Source organism: Phocoena phocoena, chromosome 1, assembly GCF_963924675.1.
Source record: "Phocoena phocoena chromosome 1, mPhoPho1.1, whole genome shotgun sequence".
NCBI lineage: Eukaryota > Metazoa > Chordata > Mammalia > Artiodactyla > Phocoenidae > Phocoena > Phocoena phocoena.
Window position 1 is genome coordinate 115,124,480 of NC_089219.1, and position 27,460 is coordinate 115,151,939.

General features: G+C 37.5%; 2 protein-coding genes across 2 annotated transcripts; one reads left to right on the plus strand and one right to left on the minus strand.

The window, feature by feature from the left end:
* The first annotated feature begins 7,773 nt into the window (after positions 1-7,773).
* Positions 7,774-8,735, plus strand: LOC136136985 (olfactory receptor 10R2-like). Its single transcript, XM_065895237.1, is given in 2 exon segments — positions 7,774-8,491; positions 8,494-8,735. Coding segments are annotated over 2 exon segments (960 nt in total).
* Positions 8,736-20,636: 11,901 nt separating this feature from the next.
* On the minus strand, positions 20,637-21,575 carry LOC136131493 (olfactory receptor 10K2). Its single transcript, XM_065888247.1, has one exon. The coding sequence runs from the start codon at positions 21,573-21,575 to the stop codon at positions 20,637-20,639; it is 939 nt and encodes a 312-aa protein (XP_065744319.1).
* Between the last annotated feature and the right edge of the window lie 5,885 nt (positions 21,576-27,460).

Sequence of the window (27,460 nt, forward strand, 5' to 3'; positions counted from 1 at the left end):
AGTTACTTGCCCCTAACCCTTGACCAGAGTTCACTTGACTAAGGTTCTGTTCCTTGAAACCTTAAGAGGTCTGCCCCTAGGAGCCCCAAGGAGGTAAATTATGAGACATGCAGGAAGAGCTACAGCTAGTAAAAGTTCCTGTACAAGATAAGTACTGGTAGTGGGTCACCACACCACCAGCTGAAGGGCAGAATCCATTTGCTCAATGATCCCGTAAACAAGCTGTCTAGTGCACCAGGTTATCCGCTCTGGGACAACAGGATCTTAACATCTCAGAGGGTGACTCAGGGCACATCTGCATCTGCGTGGTCGTTCACTAGTTCCACGGGTGACAAATACATGCCCACTTTCCATTCTTTCCATCTGCCTTCACAGAGATGGTAACATATAACAAGAGATATCTTTAACAGTTTGTAATTGGTTACTATGGAAAGTCACCCTCAAAGTCTCTAAGAATTGATAAGCGAAAGGAATTAGAAACAATAACACTGGAAGTTGCCGAAAGAAGACCTTTAAATGACCTTAAAGTCAGTTAGTGAGTTTGATGGGGTGGGGGAAAGAATTAAAAGCTAGAATACAGTTCATGCCTCCGGGCTCGCTTACATGGAACCAGGGCCCTGCCCAGTTCCCTAACTGCTGTTGTTTCTTTGTAGATGCACCCAGTGTCACACGGGCTGGTGACAGGTTGTGTTTAGCAGAGGCTGTGGCATGATGCGTGAGATGGGGTTCTTGTGTCCCCTGGTGTTTGGTGCAGTACTCCACTCCCTGAGGACCTCTGTGGACACCTGGGTTAACAGCCCACAGAACTGACAGGCTGCGCAGTGTTCACCAGGAATCACAGCACTCAGCGGCACTGGGTGTCTGGCTTTCCTCTTCAGAGTCATCCTCGTCCATCTGCACAGCCCTTAAAAGCCTGGGGTGGGGATGGGGCTGGGGGTGGGGTATGTGGTTGATGTGCTTCCTCTGGTCTCTGGAATTTCTCCTTGGAAATCATCTTTGGTGGCAACAGTTTATAAGCCACAGAAGAAATCCAGCCTTTTGACTCTACTGTCACACCTCATTTTGGAATAAAAACTCTTTGCCAAGTGGCTTTCTGTAAAAGCCAGATGTCTGTCCTCAGAGGACAGGCTTGTGACCTGGTTCTGAAGGCCGCTTTCCCACTGCTGAGGCAGGTTTCCCTTCTCCCCCGCCATGGCTCCAGGACACAGTACAAAGAGAGCTTCATCATTTTACAACCACATAATCCTATTTGAAACAATGCTGATTTTATAAGAATTGAAACAGTGGGACATGCAACACAGCAAGCTGTTCCAGAAAACTTTGGAAACACTCTCTGCCTCACTGGGGTAAATGGAGAAAAGTTCCCTGTAAGCGCTTCTGCCATCTCCTGGGGTATGATGGAGGAGCCTCAACTACTTCCAGGTCTGTGTGCATACACCTCCCAGGACAGCTGCTTTTCCTCAGGGCCTGGACCTAGGGACCTCCAACAACCATGGCCCACTGGTCAGGTGAGGCCTTGGTAACACTGCAGCCAGCTTCCAAATAATTCCCATCAGTGGAGTCAAATTTTTCAAGTGAAATTTTATTAATATTTTAATTCTGTTCTCTTTCAAACTTGTATAATTCAAAAACACAGAAAACAGGCACACAGTCCTTGGCTTTAATATCACTTTCCTGAACAACAGCCAGCTTGGAATCCATAGTCAGGATGGAGCCACATGGGCCTAGTGCACAAGGACCTGCTTTTTGACCTGATTCAGGTCTCAGTTACAGGCCTTTGGCATTTAGTCTTGAGTGAATAAGTTCTTGTTTTTCCTTATGAAAAATCAAATTCTGGTTTTCCCAGAAATGTTGGTTCCATTCTTGTGTTTTTTGACTTAATTCTCTTAGCTTTTGTTCCAATGGTGATTCATTTTCAGGGATGTAAAAGTGAACAGGTCGAAGGTTAGAATATTTACCTGGGGGTCTTATCCAATCATGGCAAGATTTCCATGGAGGGTTGGGGAGTGATCTTCAAGATGGTGGAAGAGTAAGACATGGAGATCACCTTCCTTCCCACAAATACATCAAAAATACATCTACATGTGGAACAACTCCTACAGAACACCTACTGAATGCTGGCAGAAGACCTCAGACTTCCCAAAAGGCAAGAAACACCCCTGGGTAGGACAAAAGGAAAAAGAAAAAACAGAGACAAAAGAATAGGGACAGGACCTGCACCTCTGGGGGGGAGCTGTGAAGGAGGAAAAGTTTCCACACAATAGGAAGCCCCTTCACTGCTGGAGATGGGGGGTGGGCAGGGGGGGAAGCTTCGGAACCACAGAGGAGAGCACAGCAACAGGGGTGCAGAGGGCAAAGTGGAGAGATTCCTGCACAGAGGATCAGTGCTGACCAGCACTCACCAGACTGAGAGGCTTGTCTGCTCACCCACAAGAGTGGGTAGGGGCTGGGAGCTGAGACTCAGGCTTCAGAATTCAGACCCCAGGGAGAGGACTGAGGTTGGCTGCATGAACACAGCCTGAAGGGGGCTAGTGCACCACAGCTAGCCAGGAGGGAGTCCAGGAAAAAGTCTGGACCTGCCTAAGAGGCAAGAGACCATTGTTTTAACATGTGTGAGGACAGAAGATTCAGAGCACCAAGTAAACGAATTCCAGAGATGGGTGCAAGGCGTGGCTATCAGTGCAGACACCAGAGACAGGCATGAAATGCTAAGGCTGTTGCTGCAGCCACCAAGAAGCCTGTGTGCAAGCACAGGTCACTACCCACAACTCCCCTCCAGGGAGCCTGTGCAGCCACCACTGCCAGGGTCCCGTGATCCAGGGACAAATTCCCCAGGAGAAAACATGGCATGCCTCAGGCTGTTGCAATGTCATGCTGGCCTCTGTTGCCACAGGCTCACTCCACAATCCATACCCCTCCCTTCCACTGGCCTGAGTGAGCCAGAGCCCCATAATCAGCTGCTACTTTAACCCTGTCCTGTCTCGGCAGGGAACAGATGCCTTCAGGTTATCTACACGCAGAGGTGGGGCCAAATCCAAAGCTGAACCCCAGGAGCTGTGTGAACAAAGAAGAGAAAGGGAAATTTCTCCCAGCAGCTTCAGGAACAGTGGATTAGATCTCCACAATCACCTTGATGTACCCTGAATCTGTGGAATACCTGAATAGAAAACAAAATCATCCCAAAATTGAGGTGGTGGATTTGGGGAGCAACTGTAGACTTGGGGTTTGCTTTCTGCATCTAATTTGTTTCTGGTTTTATATTTACCTTAGTTTAATATTTAGAGCTTATTATCATTGGTAGATTTGTTTATTAATTTGGTTGCTCTCTTCTATTGTTTTTAATGTATATATATATAGTTTCCTTTTTCTCTTTTTGTGAGTGTGTATGTTTATGCTTCTTTGTGTGATTTTGTCTGTATAGTTTTGCTTTTACCATTTGTCTTATGGTTCTGTATTTCCATCTGTTGGGTTATTTTTAGTATAGTTTTTAGTGCTTGTTATCATTGGTGGATTCGTTTATTGGTTTGGTTGATTTTATTTTTTAATAATATATTTTAATTTTTATTTTAATAATTTTTAATTTAATTTAATTTTTTTCTTCCTTTTTTTTTTTCTCCCTTTTCCTCTGTCAGCCACATGGGGCAGCCACCCTGACCCATGTGGCTAACAGGGTCTTGGTGCTCCAGCTTGGTGTCAGACCTGAGCCTCTTAGGTGGGAGAACCGAGTTCAGGACATTGGTACAGCAGAGACCTCCTGTCCCCATGTAATATCAAATGGCGAAAGCTCTCCCAGAGATCTCCATCTCAATACTAAGACCCAGATCCACTCAACGACCAGCATGCTTCAGTGCTGGAAACTCCACACCAAACAACTAGCAAGACAGGAACATAACACCATGTATTAGCAGAGAGGCTGCTGAAAATCATAATAAGTTCACAGACACCCCAAAACACACCACTGGATGTGGTCCTTCCCACCAAACAGACAAGATCCAGCCTCATCTACAAGAACACAGGCACCAGTCCCCTCCACGAGGAAGCCTATGCAACCCACTGAACCAACTTAACCCACTGGGGGCAGAGACCAAAAACAAGGGAACTATGAACCTGCAGCCTGTGAAAAGGAGACCTCAAACTCAGAGAGTTAAGCAAAATGAGAAGGTAGAGAGACACACAGCAGATGAAAAAGCAAGATAAAAAACCACCAGAACAAACAAATGAGGAGTAAATAGGTATTCTACCTGAAAACGAATTAAGAGTAATGATAGTAAAGATGATTCAAAATCTTGAAAATAAAATGGAGAAAATACAAGAAACGTCTGACAAGGACCTAGAAGAACTAAAGAGCAAAAAACAGTGATGAACAGCACAATAAATGAAATTAAAAATTCTCTAGAAGTGATCAATAGCAGAATAACTGAGACAGAAAAATGGATAAGTGACCTGGAGGATAAAATAGTGGAAATAACTATTGCAAAACAGAATAAAGAATGAAAAAAATTGAGGACAGTCTCAGAGATCTCTGGGACAACATTAAATGCACCAACATTCAAATTACAGGGGTCCCAGAAGAAGAAGAGGAAAAGAAAGGGAATGAGAAAATATTTGAGGAGACTATAGTTGAAAATTTATGTAATATGGGAAAGGAAATAGTCAGTTAAGCACAGGAAATGCAGAGAGTCCCATACAGGATAAATCCAAGGAGAAACACGCTGAGACACATATTAATCAAACTATCAAAAATTAAATACAAAGAAAAAAATATTAAAAGCAGCAAGGGAAAAGCAACAAATAGCATAGAAGGGAATACCTATAATATTAACAGCTGATCTTTCAGCAGAAACTCTGCAACCCAGAAGAGACTGGCAGGACATATTTAAAGGGATGAAAGGAAAAAACTTACAACCAAGATTACTCTACCCAGCAAGGATTTCAGTCAGACTTGACAGAGAAATCAAAACCTTTACAGACAAGCAAAAGCTAAGAGAATTGGGTTTCCCTGGTGGCACAGCGGTTGGGAGTCTGCCTGCCGATGCAGGGGACATGGGTTTATGCCCCGGTCTGGGAAGATCCCACATGCCATTGTGCGGCTAGGCCCGTGAGCCATGGCCGCTGAGCCTGCGCATCCGGAGCCTGTGCTCCGCAATGGGAGAGGCCACAACAGTGAGAGGCCCGCGCACCGCAAAAAAAAAAAAAAAAAAAAAAAAAAAAGAACACTGGCTCCTAGCTAGTTCATTGTCCAAGTATCACAAACTGAGTTTTAGGTTCATTTGAAACAGCATTATTATGACACTATAAGTGGTGCTTATAGTGGTGCTGATTTATCTAGTTATAGTTTCATGTTATATAAGCCATGATATCAATGCCTTTTTCTTTTTATTATATTTTAATAATGACTTAATTTATTAATTATTGAGTATAAAATTTATAAAAATACCATGTTAGTAAAAACCTATATTTACCTAAATATTAGAATAAAACATGAAAATCATTATTTGCCTCTTTTCTAGGGAGGAACAGCCTTTTCAAAATTCAGTTTACATTACTCTAGAGGTTTCAGGGAAATACACACAATGATAGAATAATTTTTAGTGCATCTTTCAGGAATATCAATTTTTACTTGGAGCTTTTAGAACAGTCTTGAATCTTTATGCTCTCAACATTTAAAAAATCTCCTATTTTCCTTGTAAGGGAATATATTTTTCCATAAAATTCAAGGAGGAATATATCTTTGTGCACAGTGAGTGGTAGGAAAATTTGGTATTTTATGTTCAAATTGCACAGAATTTTATAACTATTGTATAAAACTGTGGCATAAAGAACTGAAGTTTTCTGTGGGAGAGATGCAGATCAAGGCAAACATTTTAGCCTTGAAGAAGGATAGAAAGACCCTGGAGATGCTAAGTCATATTTCAGTGCTTCATATAAATGGATAAAGGAGATTGAAATAACTACCTTGATCTAGTCTACTGAGCTTATAGGTGGATCACATAATTAATTGAATAATAGATAAAACTCCTAGGACTCAGATGTGGGGGGTAGTGATTAATAGCTACTGCCCACATCAGAGAAGCTGGAGGGCTATTCTGGAGGCATATGTAAGAGGATCAATTTATTCATAAATTGATAGACAATTGGATAGTTTTCTTCATTTGGCTATTATGAATAAGGCTACTAAGAACAGTCACATAAAAATATTTATGTGGATAGTATTCACTTCTCTCTGGTATATTCCTGGAAATCAAATTGCTGTGTCATTAGGTAAATTTATATTTACCATTAGAACAAGCTGTGGATCTGTTTTCAAAAGTGACTGCATAATTTTTACATTTTCATCAGCAAAATGTGAAGGTTTCAGTCTCTCTGCATCCTCACCAGCACATTTTAGTGTCTATCATTTTAGTTATAGTCATTCTAGTGCATGTGAACAGTCATTTAATTGTGGTTTTAATTTGCATTCTTCTAACTACAAGTGATGCTGAACATATTTTCATATACCTAATAGCCACATATTTTGATATACCTATTAGCCATTTGTCAACCTCTGCATTACCCTATGCAAAGGACTTTATCTTTTGATGAAATGTCTGTTGAAAGAGTTTGCCCTTTTTTTTTTTTTTGCAGTACATGGGCCTCTCCCGTTGCGGGGCACAGGCTCCGGACGTGCAGGCTCAGAGGCCATGGCTCACGGGCCTAGCCGCTCCGTGGCATGTGGGATCTTCCCAGACTGGGGCACGAACCCGTGTGCCCTGCATCGGCAGGCAGACTCTCAACCACTGCGCCACCAGGGAAACCCCTAGTCTGCCCATTTTTAAACTGCATGCTCCTTTTATTTTAATTGTAAGAGTTATATGTATATTCTGGATACAAATCGCTTATAAGATATATGTTTTGCAAATATATTATTCTCTGTGTGGTGTTCTCTTCATTTTCACAGTTGTACTTTTTGAAGTGTATATTTCTGGACTCTAAATTCTAACCATTGTCTATATTTATAATTATATGCCAGTGTCATACTTTCTTGATTACTGCATGATTAAGGTAAGTTTTGCAATCAGAAAGTATAAATCCTCCATCTTTGCCCTCCTTTTTCACAATTATTTTGGCTATTCTAGTTCCTTTTCATAGTCATTTTGTGATCACTTTGTCAATTTTTACAAAAAAGTTTATGAGGAATATATAGATCAGTTTGCTCATAATTGCCTATAATAATGTTGAGTTTTACAACCCATGAACATGGATGTCTCTTTATTTATTTAGATTTTCTTTAATTTCTCTCAACATTTGGTGGTTTTCTGTGAATATGTCTTGCACCTCATCTGTTAAGTTTAATCCTAGTTTTTTATTCCATTAAATAAGGAATTATTTTCTTTGGTTCATTTTTGCATTGTGTGTTCCTACTTGTAGAAGGCAGAATAATGTCCCTGCAAAGATGTCCATGTATCAATCCCAGAAACATATAAATTGGTTAGGTTACACGAAAAAGGGAAATTAAGGCTGGAGATAAAATTAAGTTTGCTAACCCTGTGCCCTTCAGATAGAGATCATTTTATATTATTTGGGTGTGACTATGTAATCACAGTATTCTTAAAAGTGGAAGACAGAATCAGAGTTGGGGAAAGATATACAACTTTCCTGGCTTTGAAGAAGGCGGAGGGGGACCATGAACCAGAAGCTGCTAGAAACGGGTAAAGGCAAGATCTTTCCAACACCTGAAGAAAGACATACGAGCCTGCATACCCTGCATATAGATTCCTATATCCATGTATCTGAATGCATTTACTTCCCTTTTCTTTGCAGGTCTTGGCAGAAAACCTCACCATGGTCACTGAGTTCCTGTTGCTGTGTTTTTCAAGCCTTGGTGAAATTCAGCTTGTCCTTTTTGCAGTTTTCCTTTTTCTGTACCTAGTCATTCTCAGTGGCAATGTCACTATTGTTAGTGTCATCCTCCTAGATAAAAGCCTCCACACACCAATGTACTTCTTCTTCAGCATTCTCTCAACATCAGAGACCTTCTACACCTTTGTCATCTTACCCAAGATGTTCATCAATCTCCTTTCTGTGGCCAAGACAACCTCCTTTACGTGTTGTGCCATCCAAATGTTCTTCTTCCTTGGTTTTGCTATTACCTACTGCCTGCTATTGGGAGTGATGGGCTATGATCATTATGCTGCCATTTGTCAACCTCTGCATTACCCTATCCTTATGAGTTGACAGGTGTGTGGAAAATTGGAAGCCACCTGTGGGATTGGTGGGTTCTTGGCCTCACTAACAGTAGTGTATTTAGTTTTCAGCCTTCCTTTCTGTAGTGCTAACAAAGTCAACCATTATTTCTGTGACATCTCACCAGTCATTCGTCTGGCTTGCACAAATACAGATGTTCATGAGTTTGTCATATTCATCTGTGGGGTTCTTGTACTTGTGGTCCCAGTTTTATTCATCTGTGTTTCTTATATCTGCATTCAGAGGACTATCCTGAAGAGTCCCTCTGCCTAAGCCTTTCCACCTGTGCCTCTCACCTCACTGTTGTTATTATTCACTGTGGTTTTGCTTCCTACATCTACCTGAGACCAATAGCAAACTATGTGTCCAAAAAGGACAGGCTGGTAATGGTGACATACACTTTTGTCACTCCATTATTAAACCCCATGGTATACAGACTCAGAAACAAGGATGTCCAAGTTGCTGTTAGAAAAGTGTTGGGGAAGAAATGATCCCTAAAATTATTTAATTGAAATATTATATTTCAGATTCTGTAAAAAACATAGCTCTTCTACTATAAAGAATGTACTTCCACATCTTTTTAACTGAACATTTTTATTTTTTGAGAGTAGTTGGCACATTTTCATCTCTCAGCTTTTGTACCTCAATTGCAATATAGAAAAGCTCACATTATGTGAGTTTATGTGACACTAATGTCTGCTTTTCCTCTAGAATAAGATGTTATTATGAGGTTTATTGGTAAATATTGAGTTTGGAATGTTATTGTTTGTAAAAATAGTCAAATAGTTGGCCTGACCAGTGTTATGACCATAGTTAATCATCTTAATCACTCTAGTCCACATACTACAATAGACAGTATTTTGAAAGCAATATCCAAACATGAAATTATCCTCATGAACATGAGTGGGAGAAGACTTGCTTACAATTTAAGGAGTTTACAGAATATCTAAACCCATTCATAGACCCAATTCATGATAGTCCTTGCTCATGGCCAATCTTATCTAAATCGCTTCACTCTATTTTTACCATTTAATCTTTTCTTTTCTACTTTTGACATTTTGTTATAATGTTCCTTTTTACCTGTTTGAGAAATTATTTATATCATCCTGTCACAGATTTTATGTTTTATAATTTGAAAATAATGACAGGTTATATTAATTGGCATTTTGCATCTACCCACTAGATTTTCTTCCTGGATGTAAATGTCCCTTCAGTGGTGAATTTCAGAAAAACTCACCATGGGGTAAAAAGATATTCTATTCTGGTTAGGACAGCACATACAATTAACTAGAGTAGTGCTGCTTTATTACATCACATGCATTAAAAAAATTAAGAGGTGCAATCTAAAATTTAAAGTTTCTGAATATAGAGTATGTGGACATTAGGAAATTAAATTCTATACTGCAGGAAGTTGTAGTAGTTAAATAGAAAGCTCCAGAAGCAGACTTTACACTTAATGCCTTGATCAACTTTCATAAAAAGTGGCTGAGAGGGCTTCCTTGGTGGCGCAGTGGTTGAGAGTCCGCCTGCTGATGCAGGGGACACGGGTTCGTGCCCCGGTCCGGGAAGATCCCACATGCCATGGAACGGTTGGGCCCGTGAGCCATGGCCACTGAGCCTGCGCGTCCGGAGCCTGTGCTCCGCAACGGGTGAGGCCACAGCAGGGAGAGGCCCGCGTACAGAAAAAAAAAAAAAAGTGGCTGAGTTTTGTGTCCAGCACTAGTACTTGGAATATTTTCTACAGCAGCCTGATGCTAAAGTGCTTTTAAAAATTTTTTGTGTATCCTACTTTGTAGGTCTAATTTTCTATTATCCTCTTCATGTGTGGGCACACTGAATGACTTTTTAATTTAACTCATCTTTTTTTTAGTGTTTCTATAGTGAACAGCCTTAGAAGAGAGTGATATTGTTATTCTTTGGAGACAATGTGCTTATTGCCTATTCCCTATGTCGAAGCAAAAATAGTGCCAGACTATGTTAAACAGGCAAGGAAAGCTTTCTTCAAGGTTATTTTAGTAAAGGAGAAAGACTATAACTAAGTCTGAACTTGGCAACTCTGACATCATTAGATGAATGAATAAAGAGGATATGATACATATATACAATGGAATATTACTCAGCCATGAAAAAGAACAAAATAAGGCCATTTGCAACAATATGGATGGACCTAGAGATTGTCATACTGAGTGAAGTATGTCAGACACAGAAAGACAAATATCATACGTATATGTATAACTGATTCACTTTGCTGTACAGCAGAAACTAACACAACATTGTAAATCAACTACACTCCAATAAAAATCAATTTAAAAAAAGTTAGGCTTTCAAGAATGTACACATTTGTTTGCACACACAGAAACATCTTTTTCTTTCTATAATTCCAAAACTATCCATTTTAAAACAATAAATTACTGTTTACTGAACACTTACAAAGTGTTAGGCACTATTTTAGTTATAGGATACATTAGTAAACAAAAATAAAAAATCCTGCCTTCATGGAGCTTCTATTCTACTGCGGAGACATAAAACCTAAACGATAAGCAGGATATATTAGTAAATTATATGTTAGAAGATTATGTGTGCTATGGGAAAAAAGTGGAGCAAGGTAAAAAGCACAGGTGTTGGGGGTAATGATTTTAAATAGAGTGTCCAAGAAGACCTCTTTAAGAAGGGGACATTCAAGCAAATACATGAAAGAAGTGAGGAAGAACATTATGGAGGCATAAATTGGCCCTCCTTGTTGTCACCTTTTATGAGTTAAACTTCAGTATCCATCCATGAACAAAAGTACCTCTCAGGGAGTTGGGGGATCCAGTATCATACACAAAAGTATCCAGGAGGAGTTTTTCCCACCTGTGCATTGGATAACGGGTAGATAAACCTTTTTATGCATTATGGAAATGACAGATGTCTGTGAACTGGCTTCAGCCCCTCTTCATTGCAGTAGGGGAGCACCTGCAAAGTGTTGACTTGGACATACACCCATGGGTAAAAGAGCCTTTGCAGAAGTCCTGGTTTACAGAGGAGAGATATCGCGAGCAAAAAACAAAAACAAAAACAAAAACAGAAACAAAAACAAAAACAAACACAAAACAGGTGCATTGGACAGTGTAAGAAGAAATTTGTCAGTGCCACCTGTCCCCCAAGTTTGCACAGCTTGGGAATGAGCTAGCTGACAACAACCTCTCCTGAGGGAAAAGGGAGAGAAATGACTGAGTGTCCAGGTTCCCCAGCTGTGTGGGATGCTGCAGGAGAAAACTTTCTCTGTCCCAGAGCACCCAGGGTACAGGCAAGACTTTCATGACTGGGTAGGGAGAGGAGATCAGGAAAATACGAGAGAGCATTTAAGGGATGTGGTTTCTGTTGACTGTGTTCAAGACTGTAGCAGCAAGTCCACCCACAAGCTGCTGGGAAAACCCCACTTGAGGATCCCCACAACTGGCCCATGGGCACCCCCAATACCCCAAGTGCCAAGCCCAAATCTTCCCCAACTCTTCAGCCAGCTCCTTGTGAATGTTCCTGCAGTGTCTGTGAGAGCAAGCTAAGGTAAACAGGGAGGGCAAACAGGAAACAGAAGAGTGTCTATGAACAAGGGAGAAAGCACAAAGTTGAGCTACAGCACCACCTTCAGGAAAATAAAAGAGAAGTTTCCAATATCTGATCTGACGTGTTGTAAGATCAAGAGAAGACATACAAACTTAAGAATTCTGCTACATAAAAACAAATGAAGTATTGATACAAGCTGTAATATTGGATGAACCTTGAAAGCATACTAAGTGAAAAAAGCCAGTCATGTAGGACCACATCATATATGATTCCATTTATATGACATGTCCAGAACAGGCAAATCTATATAGATGGAAAGTAGGTTAGTAATTGCCTAAGAATGAGGGTGGGGTGGGAAGATTGGGCATGTTGGCTAAAGGTGTGGATTAACTTCTTAGGCTAATAAAATGTTCTAAAATTGATTGTAGTGATGGATGTATAACTATGTGAATATTCTAAAAGCCATTTAATTGGACTCTTTACATGGTTGGCATATATGGTACATGAATTATGTCTCAATAAAGTTGTTAAAAGAAGAATTCTGCTACAAGAGGGAGCATGGAGCAGATGTATCCATGCAATGTCAGGAAAGCCCAGGGTATAAGTAGGACCAACAAAAAGTATCTTCCACCTGAAGATGGCTAGTAAGGAATGGGGAAGGTGACAGCTACTTCAAATGCGAAAGTAGCAATGTAAATCTCCAAGATATGTAATGAACCAAGGAAACATGACATGATCAAATGATCACAATAATCCTCTAGTAAGTGAACCCAAAGACATGTGATTTGCCCAATAAATAATTCAAAGTAACTTATTTGAAGAAACTTAACGAGCTAAAAGAAAACACACAAAGACAACTCAACAAAGTCAAGAGAACAATACAGAAATGAAATAGGAAATTTAACGAAGAGATATGTTATTTAAAAAAGAGAGTCGTACAGAAATTCTGGTGCTTAGGAATTTAATGAATGAAATTAAAATGCAATAAAGAACATCAACAGCAGAGTAGACCAAACAGAAGATGGACTCAGTGAGTTAGAGAATAGGAACTTTGAAATAACTCAGAGAACAAAGGAAAATTATGAAAATAACAAAGAAAGCCTATGTGATCTAATGGACATCATCAAAAGAACAAATCTCAGAATCATCGGATTTCTAGAAAGAGAAGACAGGGGAAGAGGACAGAAAGTTCATCTGAAGAAATAATAGTTGAGACCTTCTCAAACCTTGGGAGAGACTTGGACACCCACGTTCATGAAGCTAATACATTACCCCATTATTTCAATTCAGAATGATCTTCTCCAAGACACATTATAATAAACTTTCAAAAATCAAAAACAAAGAGAGAATACTAAAAGCCACAAAAAAATAAAGATTGCAACCTACAAAGTAACGCCCATTAAGCTATCAGCAGATTCTTCAGCAGAAAAGTTACAGGCCAGGCGAGAGCAAAATGATATATTCAAAGTGCTGAATTAAGAAAAAAAGCCAGCCAAGAGTACTCTATCTGGCAAAGTTATTCTTCAGAAACAAAGGAGAAATAAAGATTTTTCTAAATAAACAAAAGCTGGGGGATTTCATCAATCACCACTAGACCTGCCTTATAAAAGAATGCTGAAAGGAGTTCTTTAAGCTGAAATGAAAGGGTGATGATTAGTAATATGAAAATACATGAAAATATACAACACACTGGAAAAAGTAAATATCTAGTCAGATTTAGAGATTTTGAATTTTTAATATGATATTGTGTTAACTATTCAACTGTAGTATAAAAGTTAAAGAAGAGAATTAGAATGAGTATAACTACTATAATTTCTTCATTAATACAAAATATTAAAAGGGTTAAGTTTGACATTAAAAACTTAAAAGAGAGACTAAAAGAATGGAGGTTTTTATACAATCAAAGATATGTTTCTATCAGTGTAAGAAAGAAAACACAGTTTTAAAAATGGCTAAAGGATTTAAATAATCTCTAAAGAATACATGCAAATCTCTAATAAGCACAGGAAAAAATGGTCAACAGTATTAGTCGCTGGGGAAATACTAATCAAAACCATTACATACAACTTCACATCTACTAGGATGGCAATACTACTACTACTACTACTAATAATAATGCAGAAAATACCAAGCGTTGGCAAGGAAATGGAGAAATTGGGACTCATACATTTCTGGTGGGAATGTAAATTAGTGCAGCTGCTGTGGACAACAATTTGATAGTTCCTCAAAAAGTTACAAATAGAATTACAATATGATCTAGTATTTCCACTCCTATGTGCATGCTCAAGAGAATTAAATACATATGTTTACCCAAAAACTTGTACATGATTCTTCACAGAAGCATCACACATAATAACTAAAAAGTGGGAACTACCCAAATGCCAAATGTTGATGGATGGATAAATAAATCTGTTATACCTATGCAATGAAATATTATTCAGCCATTAAAAGGCATGAAGCCCTGATACATGTTACAACATAGATGACCCTTATGCTAGGTAAAAAGAACCATAGGCAAAAGACCACATATAATATGATTCCATTTGTATAAAATGTTTAGGATAGGCAAATCTATAGAGACAGAAAGTAGAGTAGAGGTTGCTGGGGGAAAAGGAGATGACTGCTAAGGCATATGGGGTTTCTTTTCAGGCTACTGAAATATTCTGGAATTAGATAGTGGTGATGGCTGCCCAATTCTGTGAATATACTAAAATCCATTGAATCAACATTTTAAAATAGTAATATTGTAGTATGCGAATTATCTCTTAACTAAAAAAATCAGATCCAACCATGAATACAGACTTGAAAGAGGTTCATAATATACTCTTGCAGAAAAAATAAGTTGCAGAATAATTTAAAGATAGATATCAGATATCTACCTATTTTTCTGTCTATGTATCTATCTATCATGTCTCTCTCTCTAAGTGATGTGTGTTTGTGTGTGCATGTGTATATATTTATAATCAGTCTAACCATAAGTAGTGGAAATTCAAGGATAAGAAAGTTGAGGAAGAGAGGACATTTCAGAATCTATTTTATATATTGGTACTTTTTATTATTCTGAGGATCATATGTTATTTAGATAGTTTTACATTTATTTTGATATAACAATATATTTTAATTAAAAAATGCTAAGTAAACCACTAAGAATCCTGCTGTTGGGACAGAGAGCAAAGGATATTTTTTCACTGCAGCTAAATAATAAAAATTTGTTTAATAGAAATGGGGGCTCAGATTCCCCATCCCCCTCCTGCTGACAACCTGCCTTCGCTTCCTGCCCTCAGGCGTGTGAGAGGAGCATGTTTCTTTCTAATAAATACCAATACCTCAAAAAAAAAAAAAGAAATAGGGGGTATTTTAAAATGAAGAATTGTGTTACGGGTTGAATTGTGTCCCTCTAAAATTCATATGTTGAAGTCTTAACCACTGGTACCTCAGAATGTGACTGTACTTGAGAATAGGGTTTTTAAAGAGCCAATGAAGTTAAAATTAAGTCATTAGAATGGTCATTAGAGATGACTGACATCTCTATAAGAAGGGGAAATGTTTTTTAAAAGGAGGAAATTTGAACACAGAATTATAGAGAGAAGACGATATGAAGACATAAGCAGAAGGTAGCCAAAAACAAGTCAAGGAGAAAGGCAACAGAACAAACCAGCCCTGCTGACATTTTGAATTAGATTTCTAGCTTTCAGACTGTGAAAAAATAAATTTCTGTTGTTTAACTAGCCAGGTCTATGGTACTTTGTTATGGCAGCCTTAGCAAACTAATACAAAACGTGGTATAAATATGTTTTGCATATTTAGGAACTCTGAGTAGAATGAGATGGCTGGAGAGGCAGATGTGAGGAGGGAGAGATTTGAGGACAGTTCATGGAGGACCTTATGGCCATCCATAAATGCTTACTTTTGTTGGTTGTGAATTGTGAAGTTTTGAGGAAGAGAGGAATTTGATATGATATTTTCTTAGGTTGAGATCCATGAGTATGGTCAATTTAGTAGTGGAGAGACTAATAGCAACAGAGATTTTAGGAGCAGATTAGTGACCTAGAAGATCAATTACTACCAAATAATTATTACACTTGACTGTTTATCTTTCTACTATACATAATACTATACAAAATAGTCTTGTCTTTAACTCATTTAAATGAAGACATAGGCCAATATAGGAGAAGGCACCAATCTCCTTATTTTACAGATGAGAGTAGTCTGGGGCCCAAAGTAAGAAAGTAATTTACTCTTAGTAATTTTCTAGGTCACAGAGTAACTTCATGACATAAAAAGTGGCCTCCTTCCTTGCAAATTTTTCCTTTGGATGGTCCCAGGCAGTGTGGGAAGTGAGGGAGAGGCAATAGTGCTGGTTGATTTCTGAGGTTATCCACAGAATTAACTTCTATGTCACTGCACAGGGAGAGGGTCATGGTGTCCAGGGGTGTGTGTGACAAAGTATGGGAAATAGTTTTCACCATTGTTGGGGCAATGCTAGTGCCTTAGTCATAGCAGGAAGCAGCAGGGACAGTGGCACTGGACATACCCATGGAGTGAAAATTGAAATGAGCTCTAGGAAAGGGGTAAGAGAGTGGATTATCTGCCATGTACCTGCAGTGTGATAATAAAATTTTATGTAATCTCTGCTATATTCAGTGTTTATAAATGTAATAGGGGGCTGAAAATCCTGACTTAGCTTATCTCAAAAATTTTAAAGAAATTGAATACACACAAAGACACACATACAGAAATATATTCCTCTATATATGTATATAAAGGGGGGTTGGGGGATTCATGATTAGTATTTTATTTGAAAATATTTATCATATTATCTAGCAATGGATATTTGACTGGAATTGATTTGGATTTAAAGATGAAATAAGGACAATTGGTATCGCTACAAAATTGAGACATCCTGTCCTTGTATAAAGTATCTCTATGTTTATTCGTTTTATTCTGTATCCCTTGGAAAAGTTTCTTTACAGCTTCATTTTAATAGGTCTTGATTAGAAATTGTTAAATATATTTCTAAATGTTTTCCAAGGAAAATAAGTAAAATTTCCCATTTTTACAAACACCTTCCTTTGATCTTTTCACACAGTTATGTTGAGGTTCCAAAGGAACTCATATATCCCAGACCTAACACTTTCCTCTTGATATCTTAATTTGTAGTCTGTTTAGGGATTTACTCTTAAACTTTTCAGAGTCCTATAGGCACATATAGGGTTCCTAGTACATCTTTCTACTACCCTGGATCACTCTCTGTAGAGTTCACTTCTACAAATTCCTTCTGAGCTGTTGAACCACTGATTGTTACCAATGATGTCTTTTTTGGTCTCTTGCCAAGCCCAGATAGATACAACATCTGCTCTGCAGTTGTGTTATCAAGTCCCCTGGAATGATTACTGCATTACCGTTTTTTTTTTTAATTTATTTTTTGATACAAGTTCTTTCCATCTTGCTAATAAAGATTTTTTTTTTAAAACATCTTTATTGGGGTATAATTGCTTTACACTAATAAAGATTGATCAAGGGAAATGGGCAACTTTCTTGGCTGGGACATAAGGAGTGAAAATGCAAAAAACTGAAATTAAGTTCCAAAAAGTTTTCCATAGGGAAAAGTGCAAGATGAAGTGAAATGGTTGGAAAATCATCTCAGGAAGTATGGAAGGTTTATTTTTTGGCGGGAGGAAGTATAGGAAGTTACTTCATGAGCATTGAATGAGTTTCAATTAATGTATGAAAGTTGAGTCAGTGCAGAAAGGACAAGGGATATTTTGCTAGAAGTTGGGGATTTTTAGAGTCTTATTTTTGCAATGAGCTGATCACCTTCTTCCTATTAGCTACATACAGACTGTATTTCTGGGCTCAATGCCTTATTGAGACAAATACACTTGTGCCACAGTCACATTTTAATTACAAAGATCATAGAAAGAGGATGGCTCTACACATATAAAAGTCTGCATGTGTGCTTTTCTGAGGAATTGTCTTCTCAAATGAAAGATGTCTAGGAGAAACTTGTGCTAGCAGAACTAAGCTAGTACAAGTAGAATTAATGTTTTATTTTATAATGGCTGGTTTTCTGAAAATGTGTGAAACTATTAGTAGCTCATTAAAATCACCAGGAAAGATAAAAGGACAGTCAGGAATTTAGAAAAAATAATGCATTGAATTTTTTTCTCTGAATGTATCTACCCAATCAACCTATCAACTCTTAATCTTTGTGAATGTTGTTTTTTTTTTATATCACTGATTAGGAAAACAAAAATCTATGTGTTTTTAATAAACTTTCACTGACTTATATGGAATATATATCCTTGAGGCAGGAGAATCTTTGTGTTTGCTAAGCACAAACTTATTCATCTTTCTCAATGTAAATGTCTCTGTGGAGTTATTTAACTGTTGTCTCTCAGCTGTAATTCACTATTCTCTACTTTATGTATAACTTAGGTTGAGATCCTGAACAGTACATTTTCTTGAATCATAATTGGTTCATCTGTTCAATGATAAAGAGTGTCTTAGAAAATTAGTCCTAATATCAAGGCCAGCCTGATAGGTTACAAATCCAATTTCAGTGCAACTATATTATATCATGGCCAAGGTCACAGAAATTCCCTAATTCTGCCTTGGTTTAAGCTTTCCTACAGTGTATTCAAAAGATACACACACACATATATATATATATATACACACACACACACACACATATATATATATATAGGAGACAATGATGAATGGGAAATAAACATACCAATTTATTAGTATTGGTTGAATTTATGCCTGAAACTTAAGTGCAGATTTCTCTGTAAGTTCATTTGGAATACATGGCCTAGTTGAAGGCTGAAGGGGCTTTGTTTTCTCGCTAAAGCCAACCCCAAATCCAAAGATCTTATCTCTTTCCTGCCAGTTACATACGACTAAAGAGGGGAGCTAAAATTAACCAAGGGTGTGTGTGTGTGTGTGTGTGTGTGTGAAAAGAGGAAGGAGAGCAAGATGTTTTGTTCTAACCCATGAGCACAGGCCTAAAGCCAAATTAATTCTTTGGTCACATGAAAAAATAAAAAGAGGCAGAATAAAATTCCAGAAGGAGAATCATTCTAATATACATAACCTTCTAACAAACAGTGATCCTACCCACTTGTGAGTGTTCTGCTGACTCAAAATGTTGGTAGCCACAAGTCTTAGAAAAGAACAAAGCAAAAGTTGGGAGTTTTTCTTGTTCCCGCTCCCTCAACACCATATTACATCAGGGTAGGGATTAACTATACCATATGATATAAAGGCCATTTACCTCATACTTATCAGTATATCTTTTCTACAGATGTCACATGGTTTAGCCTACTGTTGAAGATGAATACTTATGCATTTTGAACTCCATTAATTAAGAAAGTCATAGTCTTCACAAAGTGTCATGTGAGAGCATTGCAGGAGCATTAAAAAAGGAAGTGAGTGTTGTGGAATCAGTATTAATTCTACTCAGTAATAGGAAAGACATTTTAATTTTCTAAGCATCAGTTTTCTCATCTATAAGAAGTAGGTTATAATATACACTTCCAAGGGACGCTCTAAAGTTCAAATATGGTGACATTTTAAAACAGAAGCCCATAAATGTAAATTTGAACAATTAACACATTAAACTGACTCACATTAAGGGTTACCAGTTTATTTCCTTTTCATGAGATGACTTGATAGGCTAGAAGTCTGGGTGAGCAATGGGCCCAAGGAAAAAGAGAAGTTGGTGGCCAAAGAAATTATATTTGTTTTGGTCTCTGTGACCTTCAGGACCCACCCTCAGGAAGTCTCAAGCTTCAGAGAAATGGAAGAAATTATATTCTTAGCAGACAAGTTCAGCATTCCACAATAAAAGAGGGCCCGTGAATAAAACATCCAGTTCCTTCCTTCTTCCTTCAACCCCTGAAAAGTCATTGATGAGGAAACTGGTGGAAGAAAAGACTAAGAAATGAAATGATTCAGTCAGAAGACCTTTATTAACAAGTTGATCTTGAAAAAAATATATAAAGCAAGGAAGAAGCTCTTTCCATGGAGCTCCTTGTTTTCTCTCCTTTCTGTAGGTAGGGGAGATAAGTAAAATGTCTAATTCGAATTCTGGCCTGAAATGCACATGACAACTCCGGAGATTCGTGAAACAGAAACTGTTCGCTCTTTACACAGGTTTTTCTATTTGGTTACTATTTAATAAAATGGGTTTAAGCTTAACCTGCCTTTCTTGACAACTCTGCATGGTTTTAGGTCTTCTCTTTAACCTATGCCCTTGTGAATATCTTTAAGGAATGCTGACCAAATTAGATTTGTACCAATGTATAAAAAAATCAGAAAAAAACCCAGCTCCCAGTAATAGAAACATAGAGGTGGAAAACTTTTTGCATAATTTTCTTATTTGAACATTAATTAGATATAACTTATGCACCAAAAATTATAACTTTACAAATGTTATCTCATTTAAAAACTGTGATCTGACTATACTGAAAGACTGAGACTCAGGAAACATCCAGAAAAGGGAGCAATATAGAAACAGGAGAGTTAGGGTTGTACAATATTTTGTAGGATTGGTTTCCATTCTGGCTGAGATTGGGTAATGGTATTTGCCAGAGCCTAGAATTCTGAACATGTAATTGTATTCCTGCATCCTAATGTTAGCCATCCATCATTTTTCCATCAATTGAAAAAACTTCAATAGGCAATAATTTATGTGATCATGGCAAAAAGCTATTATTTTTTATTTTTATATTTGGAAATAAGTGAGAAATGATCTCTGTTCTTGAACACTGTTCTCAATTGCTTGATCATTTTTGCTCAGGGAATTTTTTCCCACATACTTTATGTTTTATTACTTGAAAAGAGCAGAATCTAGGTTAATGTCATGGCAGAGAAATTGTTCTTCCCACAACTCTTTGAAGAGCTGATTTGAACTCTTTATTTCTCAAGCTGTAAACCATAGGATTGAACAATGGAGTTAGGATAGTGTAGGATACTGATATGAGAGCATCCTGGCTTGAGGAGTAGTTGGACTTAGGCCTTAAGTAGATAAAGGAGGCACAGTCATAATGGACAATAACAATAATGAGGTGAGAAGCACAGGTGGAAAAAGCTTTGTACCTGCCTAATGTGGAAGGAAACTGGAGTATAGCAGAGATGATGTGAATATAGGATACCAAAATCAATAACAGGGGGATAACCAGGACCAATGCACAGAGCATGATAATAACAAACTGACTAAAGTGGGTATGGTGGGATGCTACCTTGAGAACAGGAGAAATGTCACAGAAGAAATGGTGTAGTTGGTTGGAGGAGTGAAAGGGCAGGTGAAATACCAAGGATGTGATGATCTCTGCAATAGTGAAACCACAGAGATAGGCAACAGCCACAAGTCCCACACACATCCCATGTCCCATGATCACTGTGTACCACAGAGGGTTACAGATGGCCACATAGCGATCATAACCCATGGCTGCCAGCAGGAAGGAGTGCGAGCAACCTAGGAAGAGGAAGGAAAACATCTGGATAGAACAGCCCAAGAAGGAGATGGTCTTCTTCTGTGCTAGCAGGTCAACCAGCATCTTGGGTACAATGACGAAGGTGTAGCAAGTCTCAGAGCAGGAGAGTCCAGCAAGGAAGAAGTACATAGGGGTGTGGAGGGCTCTGTCCAGCACAATGGTGGAAATGATGACAGCATTCGTGCCCAGGGTGAACATGTAGACGAGCAGGAAGACAACGAAGAGCAGCCGCTGCAGCCCAGCCAGAGATGAGAAGCCGAGGAAGACAAACTCTCTCACCAAGGTCTCATTGACCCACTCCATGGAAGGCAGATCATCAGGAGACAATCTGAGAGAGAAGACAGTGCCAAGAAAACCCCCTGAAAACTAGAAGAATCATTAGAATGATCACTATATTGATCATCATATCATGTGATCTCAGGTTTTGAGTTCTAACTCATTCCTCCTCTTTCCAGCTTTTGTAAGACATGAAGAAGTATCTAAAATTATTCAAAGTGTGCATCCAACTTTGAGTCTCCCCAGTATTTTTAATACCATAGGAAAACTTTCTTGACATTTCCCAGATTTAACTATCTCTTCATCTCCATTCCCAGGATGAGGCTGCTATTAAAATTCTCAGCCTCTCACTCTAAGTTTACTCTGCAAAACTAGCCCATTCAATTTTATTACCTTCAAATTCTCCCACTTTCCTGCAGCTGCAAAATAAATCATCTGAATGCACTACATTTATATATTACCTTATTTACGACTTTATATATAATCTTCAATAGTTTTTCATTATCCCTCTGCTTATAACTAAATGTCTACTCTTAGTTTAATCTCTCCATATTCTATACCTACATTCTATCCAACTCTTTTTGCCTTACTTCCTGATGTGGATCATCAACTCCACCTTCTTAAATGCTCATTAAGCTGACTCTTTCTTCTGTATATGTATTCTGTTCCCAAATCTGGAAAAAGTTCTCCAAGATGGAATACTTCTACACATCCTCCAATGCCTATCTCAGATTCTTTCTTCCTGCAGACAGAACCACAATCTTTCTTCAAGCCTCTTGTCCATTTTCACCACCTTTCGTTAATGCCTACAAAAATCACCTTATGGTTATCTTTCTCATCACCATTCTCACATCTCTTCAGTCCATCTTTCCCCTGATGTCAGACTGATCTTCTGAAATATAAATTGTATCTTATTGCTCACCTCTGCAAAAATTTTACTCATGGCTATAGCACAAAGTGCAAAGTCTTTATGGTTTTTAAGGTCTCCTTTTGGGACCTAAACAATGTTTCAGTGTTTACTCATAGACATTATGGAATGCATCACTATTGCGCAATACGTTGTATTCTTCCTTGCCTCTATTCATTGCTCATGTTAATTTGTTAACCATTTTTTTCTTTACAAATATTTTACCATTATTCTGAAGCCTCAACCAAGTCTATTTTCTTTTTTTGGAAGCTTCCTTGGAATGTCCTCATAAAGGAGTTATTTCTTCCTCAGAATTCACATAAAACATTGATTGCCAATTTGATTTGTCATTTATTTAATTTTGAAATAGTGTGTTGTTTTTTCTTTTCCATTAAATTTTATACTCTTGAGGGTAAGAAGAGAATCGTAAGCATTTTAACCTAAATTCTCCTCAGCATCTAGAACCATTTTAATTGCCTAATAGTTTCTCAATAAAAATTGTCATATAAATAAAAAAAGCTAACTTGGTATGTTGTTACATACCACATTCACATCACCATGTTCTTCCCAGAACTCACAGAGTAAGAGAATCCTCAGTGTTCTCTGATCGTGGCCATGAAGATTGTACAAGATCATAAATTTCTAAATATTTCTGTACTACATGGAACTAAGTTTTACCCTTTTGAAGCAAAAGGAAAATCTCAGTTTATCAAAGAAAAATAGCACTGAAAAGAGCATCTGGTCAATGGAATTCTATGTACATAGATTTATTCTCAATTCCTAGTACATTTGCAACTGTCTAGAACATACCAGAATGCAAATAAGTGGGAGGGAAATTGTAAAGTGACCTTGAGTTTATCCCATTTTAAAAAGTATAGCTTTCAAAATTATATCTTAGCTGATATTAATAACAAAAATTGATGTCATCATACCCTACCTTAGACGAGGGCCACTAAATCTAGAATATCAGGCACTATTCAACAATTATTAATCAGAATGAATACAACCATGTGCCAGGCGCTAGGTATGTGTTAAAAATACCCATATAAAAGATTTGGTCCAAGCCCTCAAGTTGCTCACATTTCAAAGGTGAGACGTATTCAAAAGAATAGATTGTTATAAAATGATGTGGTTGAAGTAATAGATATGCATTTGCAATTGTGAGAGAACTGAGGAGACAATTTCTTTTGTATAGCCTTGGAAAAATTATTTTGTATTTATTTCTGAGTTTATTGGCGTCTGTTATAGAAACATTGAATTAAAGCATTCTTGGAAAAATATCATGAGTCTGAGCACTGTTTAATTTCTATGACTTTTATACAGATGTGTAAGAGTTCAGGTAACCACAGCTACATCTCCTACCTTCTGGAAAGTGCTGCCTTGTCCCTTATATTTTCTGATTCTATAGTTATACCTCCTCATCCCCCCAACCCAAACCTTGTGAAAGGGACAAATCTTCTCTTTCTCCATCTTATCCCCCTGGTTCTTTGTTCAGTACTTAATGCAGGATTTTTATTGCCTAAAAGGTATATTTATTGATAAATAATTACTGTTACCTTTCTAATTCCAGGATCCTCAGGACTACTAATAAACTTCTACACATATAGTCTTGAATTTTACCCTTACAAACACATGTAAAATTGAGTAATATAGGAATAAAATGTAGGAGTTTTGAACTTAGATATACGCTTTAATCATGACTCTGGCATTTTCTTTTGGTAAGATCTTAAACTCTCTAAGCCCCATTTTTTCATTTGTATGGTGAGAAAAGTAATTCCTACCTTCCAGGTTACAGTGAAAATTAATTGAAATCATGTATACAGAAGAGACTAATTCAGTACATAGTGAGTGCTCAATAAATATTTCCCTCTAATCACTTTATTGCGGTTATACAGGGATTAAAATCAGAAATATTTTCATCGATGATATAATGAGCATTTAACTCATGGCAAGTTGTTGAAGCTGCCTTTCTGTACTTTCTCGAGGGTGGGGAGTGGATTTAAGAGAGATTAACATTTTTCTGAATTCTCCAAGCTTGATTAAAAGTAACTTGGTTTTACATGGAGTCCTGTTCTGCACTGGAAGGGAAGCAAGTGTTACTGATCTTGAAGTTCCATGCAAGGCCTTTGGTATCTGGTTGTTCTGTAGTCAGAGTCACCCAGACAGTTATCCATACCTGGTAGAAAGCAAAGGAGGTATCCTAAATTTTCTATTTTGGGGGTGGGTTATAGGATAAACATAGAATATAAAACTGTAGTTAAACTTAATCACATACAAATAACAATGTAGAAGTTTCTCATTATGGACATTCTATAATTATCAATGATGCCTATTTTATATATGTTTTAATTTACATATTTAGAAATCAACCTCAACTCTTTATTGAGCACTTAAAATTTGGAGTAGATTGTTTCATAATTCTCATATTTTATGATTTTATCATTTTGATTATGTTTTAAGCACTGCGGTTATAAATGTGAATAAAATAATTTTTCCTTTCTCAGAGGAGAGAGAATCAAATAGCCATATTACAAGACAGACTATCATAAACACCATAAAGGAAAAAGCAAAAAGTGTCTGAAAATGTTGAAGAAAAACAAACAATTCCATGGAAATCTTTGAAGAAAAAATAGTATTTGAATATTATCTATAAACATTTTGATAAAAATGTAGGCTGAGCCTCAGTGGCACTATTTATGTAAACATTGGGATAGCGCTGATTAATATTTTCCTTAATGTTGATTGGCCCTTCAGAATTGAACAAGTACCTGCTGTTTTGCTGTCATAGAGATACATCTGTTTTACAAAGGAAATACCTAAATTTACATAGGGTTGTGAAAAGAGAGACACACATTTCCTCCCTTTTTCTTCCTTTTATTTCTTTACCAAAACCTTCACATTGGGGTCACAAACTCAAAAACAAACAACTCAATTCAATCAGCTTCTTTAGGAATCATCAGCCAAAGTATCAGTACATCAGTATTGCTTTTAATATTTCCAGGAAGAAAAATAGGACACAGTTTTGGTATTAATTTATTAACCAAAATTTAGATTCATTGTATAGAAACATAATGTGAATTATCATTTATCACACATTATTCATAGTGCAGACAGGGTGAAAATACTGTTATATATAGTCTTTCATTTGGTCATCATGATCTCATGAAGTAGGTATTACTTTTAACATCTTCACTATAAAGAAGAGTAATTTGAGAATCAAAGTGTTTGTGGGCTCCACTCAAGTTCACACTGCTGGGAAACTAGGACTAGACTATAGATCTTCTGCTTGGCATAGGAGTAAAATGTTTGTGTGTGTGTATGTGTGTTGGTGAGAAAGGGAAAACAGTATTTTGTCACCCTCCTTTCATAGGAAGGTATTTAAAGAAAAGGATTCCTGTTACAATTTTGTTACAGGCTCAAGTCCCAGCTCCACTGTGTATTAGCCCCAGGACTTTAACATGTCTGAATCACTTTTCTCTTCTTTATAATGGGATTCATTCTGATATCTGCTAATCTAAATTTCAAGGTTTGTTCAAAATGAATGAGAAAATATCATTGCAATGGTTAAGTGCTACACAAATGTTAGTTTTGTAATTATAATTTAGAGTTGAAAAGGGGCAGACAGTTTTGAGAATATTACTCTCATACTGCTTGGTGTACTCCATTGACTTCAGGAAGGGTTTAATAGGATAAAGGTGATTTCCCTTCCCCCAAACTAGGGAAAGTATATTGTATTTTTTGTCCTTGTCTCTTACTCGAGGATCTCCAGAAAGCTGGGGTCATAAGTGTTATAGCTGTAGGATACCTTAAAGATCTAGCCTAGTAGTCTCATTTGACAGAAGAAGAAATTAAGCCTCAGTGCTGTGAAGATCCCAAGACCAGAAAGCAACTGGGAGGATGTGTTAGCAATAGCACAGATGACTTTTGTTTTTCAGATGAATGGGATTCCCACAGTATTGTGCTTCTTCCTGAAGATGTTTATTATGTAGATATTGACTTGGCTCTCTTCCTGAGTCTGCTCTCTATGACCTTGTGCTAGTGTTTCTGACTGTCTCTGATTTTATGTTCCCCAAAGGCAGGGTTTCTGTGTCTTTATATCTGCCAAGTAAAATTATTTTCAGAGTACTCCCTAAGTTCTCAAACCTGGATTAGGTATTGTAATTTTTTTTCTAGACGTCATCTAATATAGCCATTTCTGAAAAAAAAAAAAGATTGTGATTTAAGATTTTGTAGTTTTATATATATATATATATATATATATATATATATATATATATATACACACACACATACACTGGAATATTATTTGGCCCTAAAAAAGAAGAAAATCCTGCCATGTGTGGCAGCATGGATGGACCTGGAAGACATTATGCTAAGTGAAATAAGCCAGTCACAGAAGGACAAATTCCATTTGTATGTGGTATCTAAAATAGTCAGATTCATAGAAGAAGGAAGTAGAATGGTGTTTGCCAGGGCTTGGGGGAAGGGAGAGAGAGGAAGTGGCTGTTCATTGGATATAAAGTTTCAGTTATGTGAGGTGAAAACATTCTAGAGATCTGCTGTACAACATTGTGCCTATAGCTAACATTATGCTACTGTGTACTTAAACATTTACTAAGAGAGTAGATCTCATGTTAGATGTTCTTACTATAAGGAAACAAAAGATTTTGTGAGGAAAATGTTGAGTGCACTGCTGAATTAAATCAGAACCAAGACAGTGTCTGTGTAAATTTAGGAAGAGCAGTGAGTCAGTTAATTCAGGATATGTATAAAATTTATATGCATAGTTTTATAAAAAAATCACTTTAAAGCTTCATTAATCCTGGTTAACAGTATTTGGAGTCCACATTCTTAGTTGTGGCTATCTCTTTCTTTCACTGGCATTGCACCAGCTTGAGCCCACCTCCCTTCTCTGTCTCTTACTTGAGCAGTGAAAGGACAGGTCCTGCTGGGGGATAGATGTTTACTCTTATTCCCTCTCCACTGTCCAGTTTCTCATTGCTGT

Excerpts from the sequence above, each read along its gene's own strand:
- LOC136131493 (XM_065888247.1), bottom strand. The coding sequence starts at position 21,575 with ATGGAGTGGGTCAATGAGACCTTGGTGAGAGAGTTTGTCTTCCTCGGC.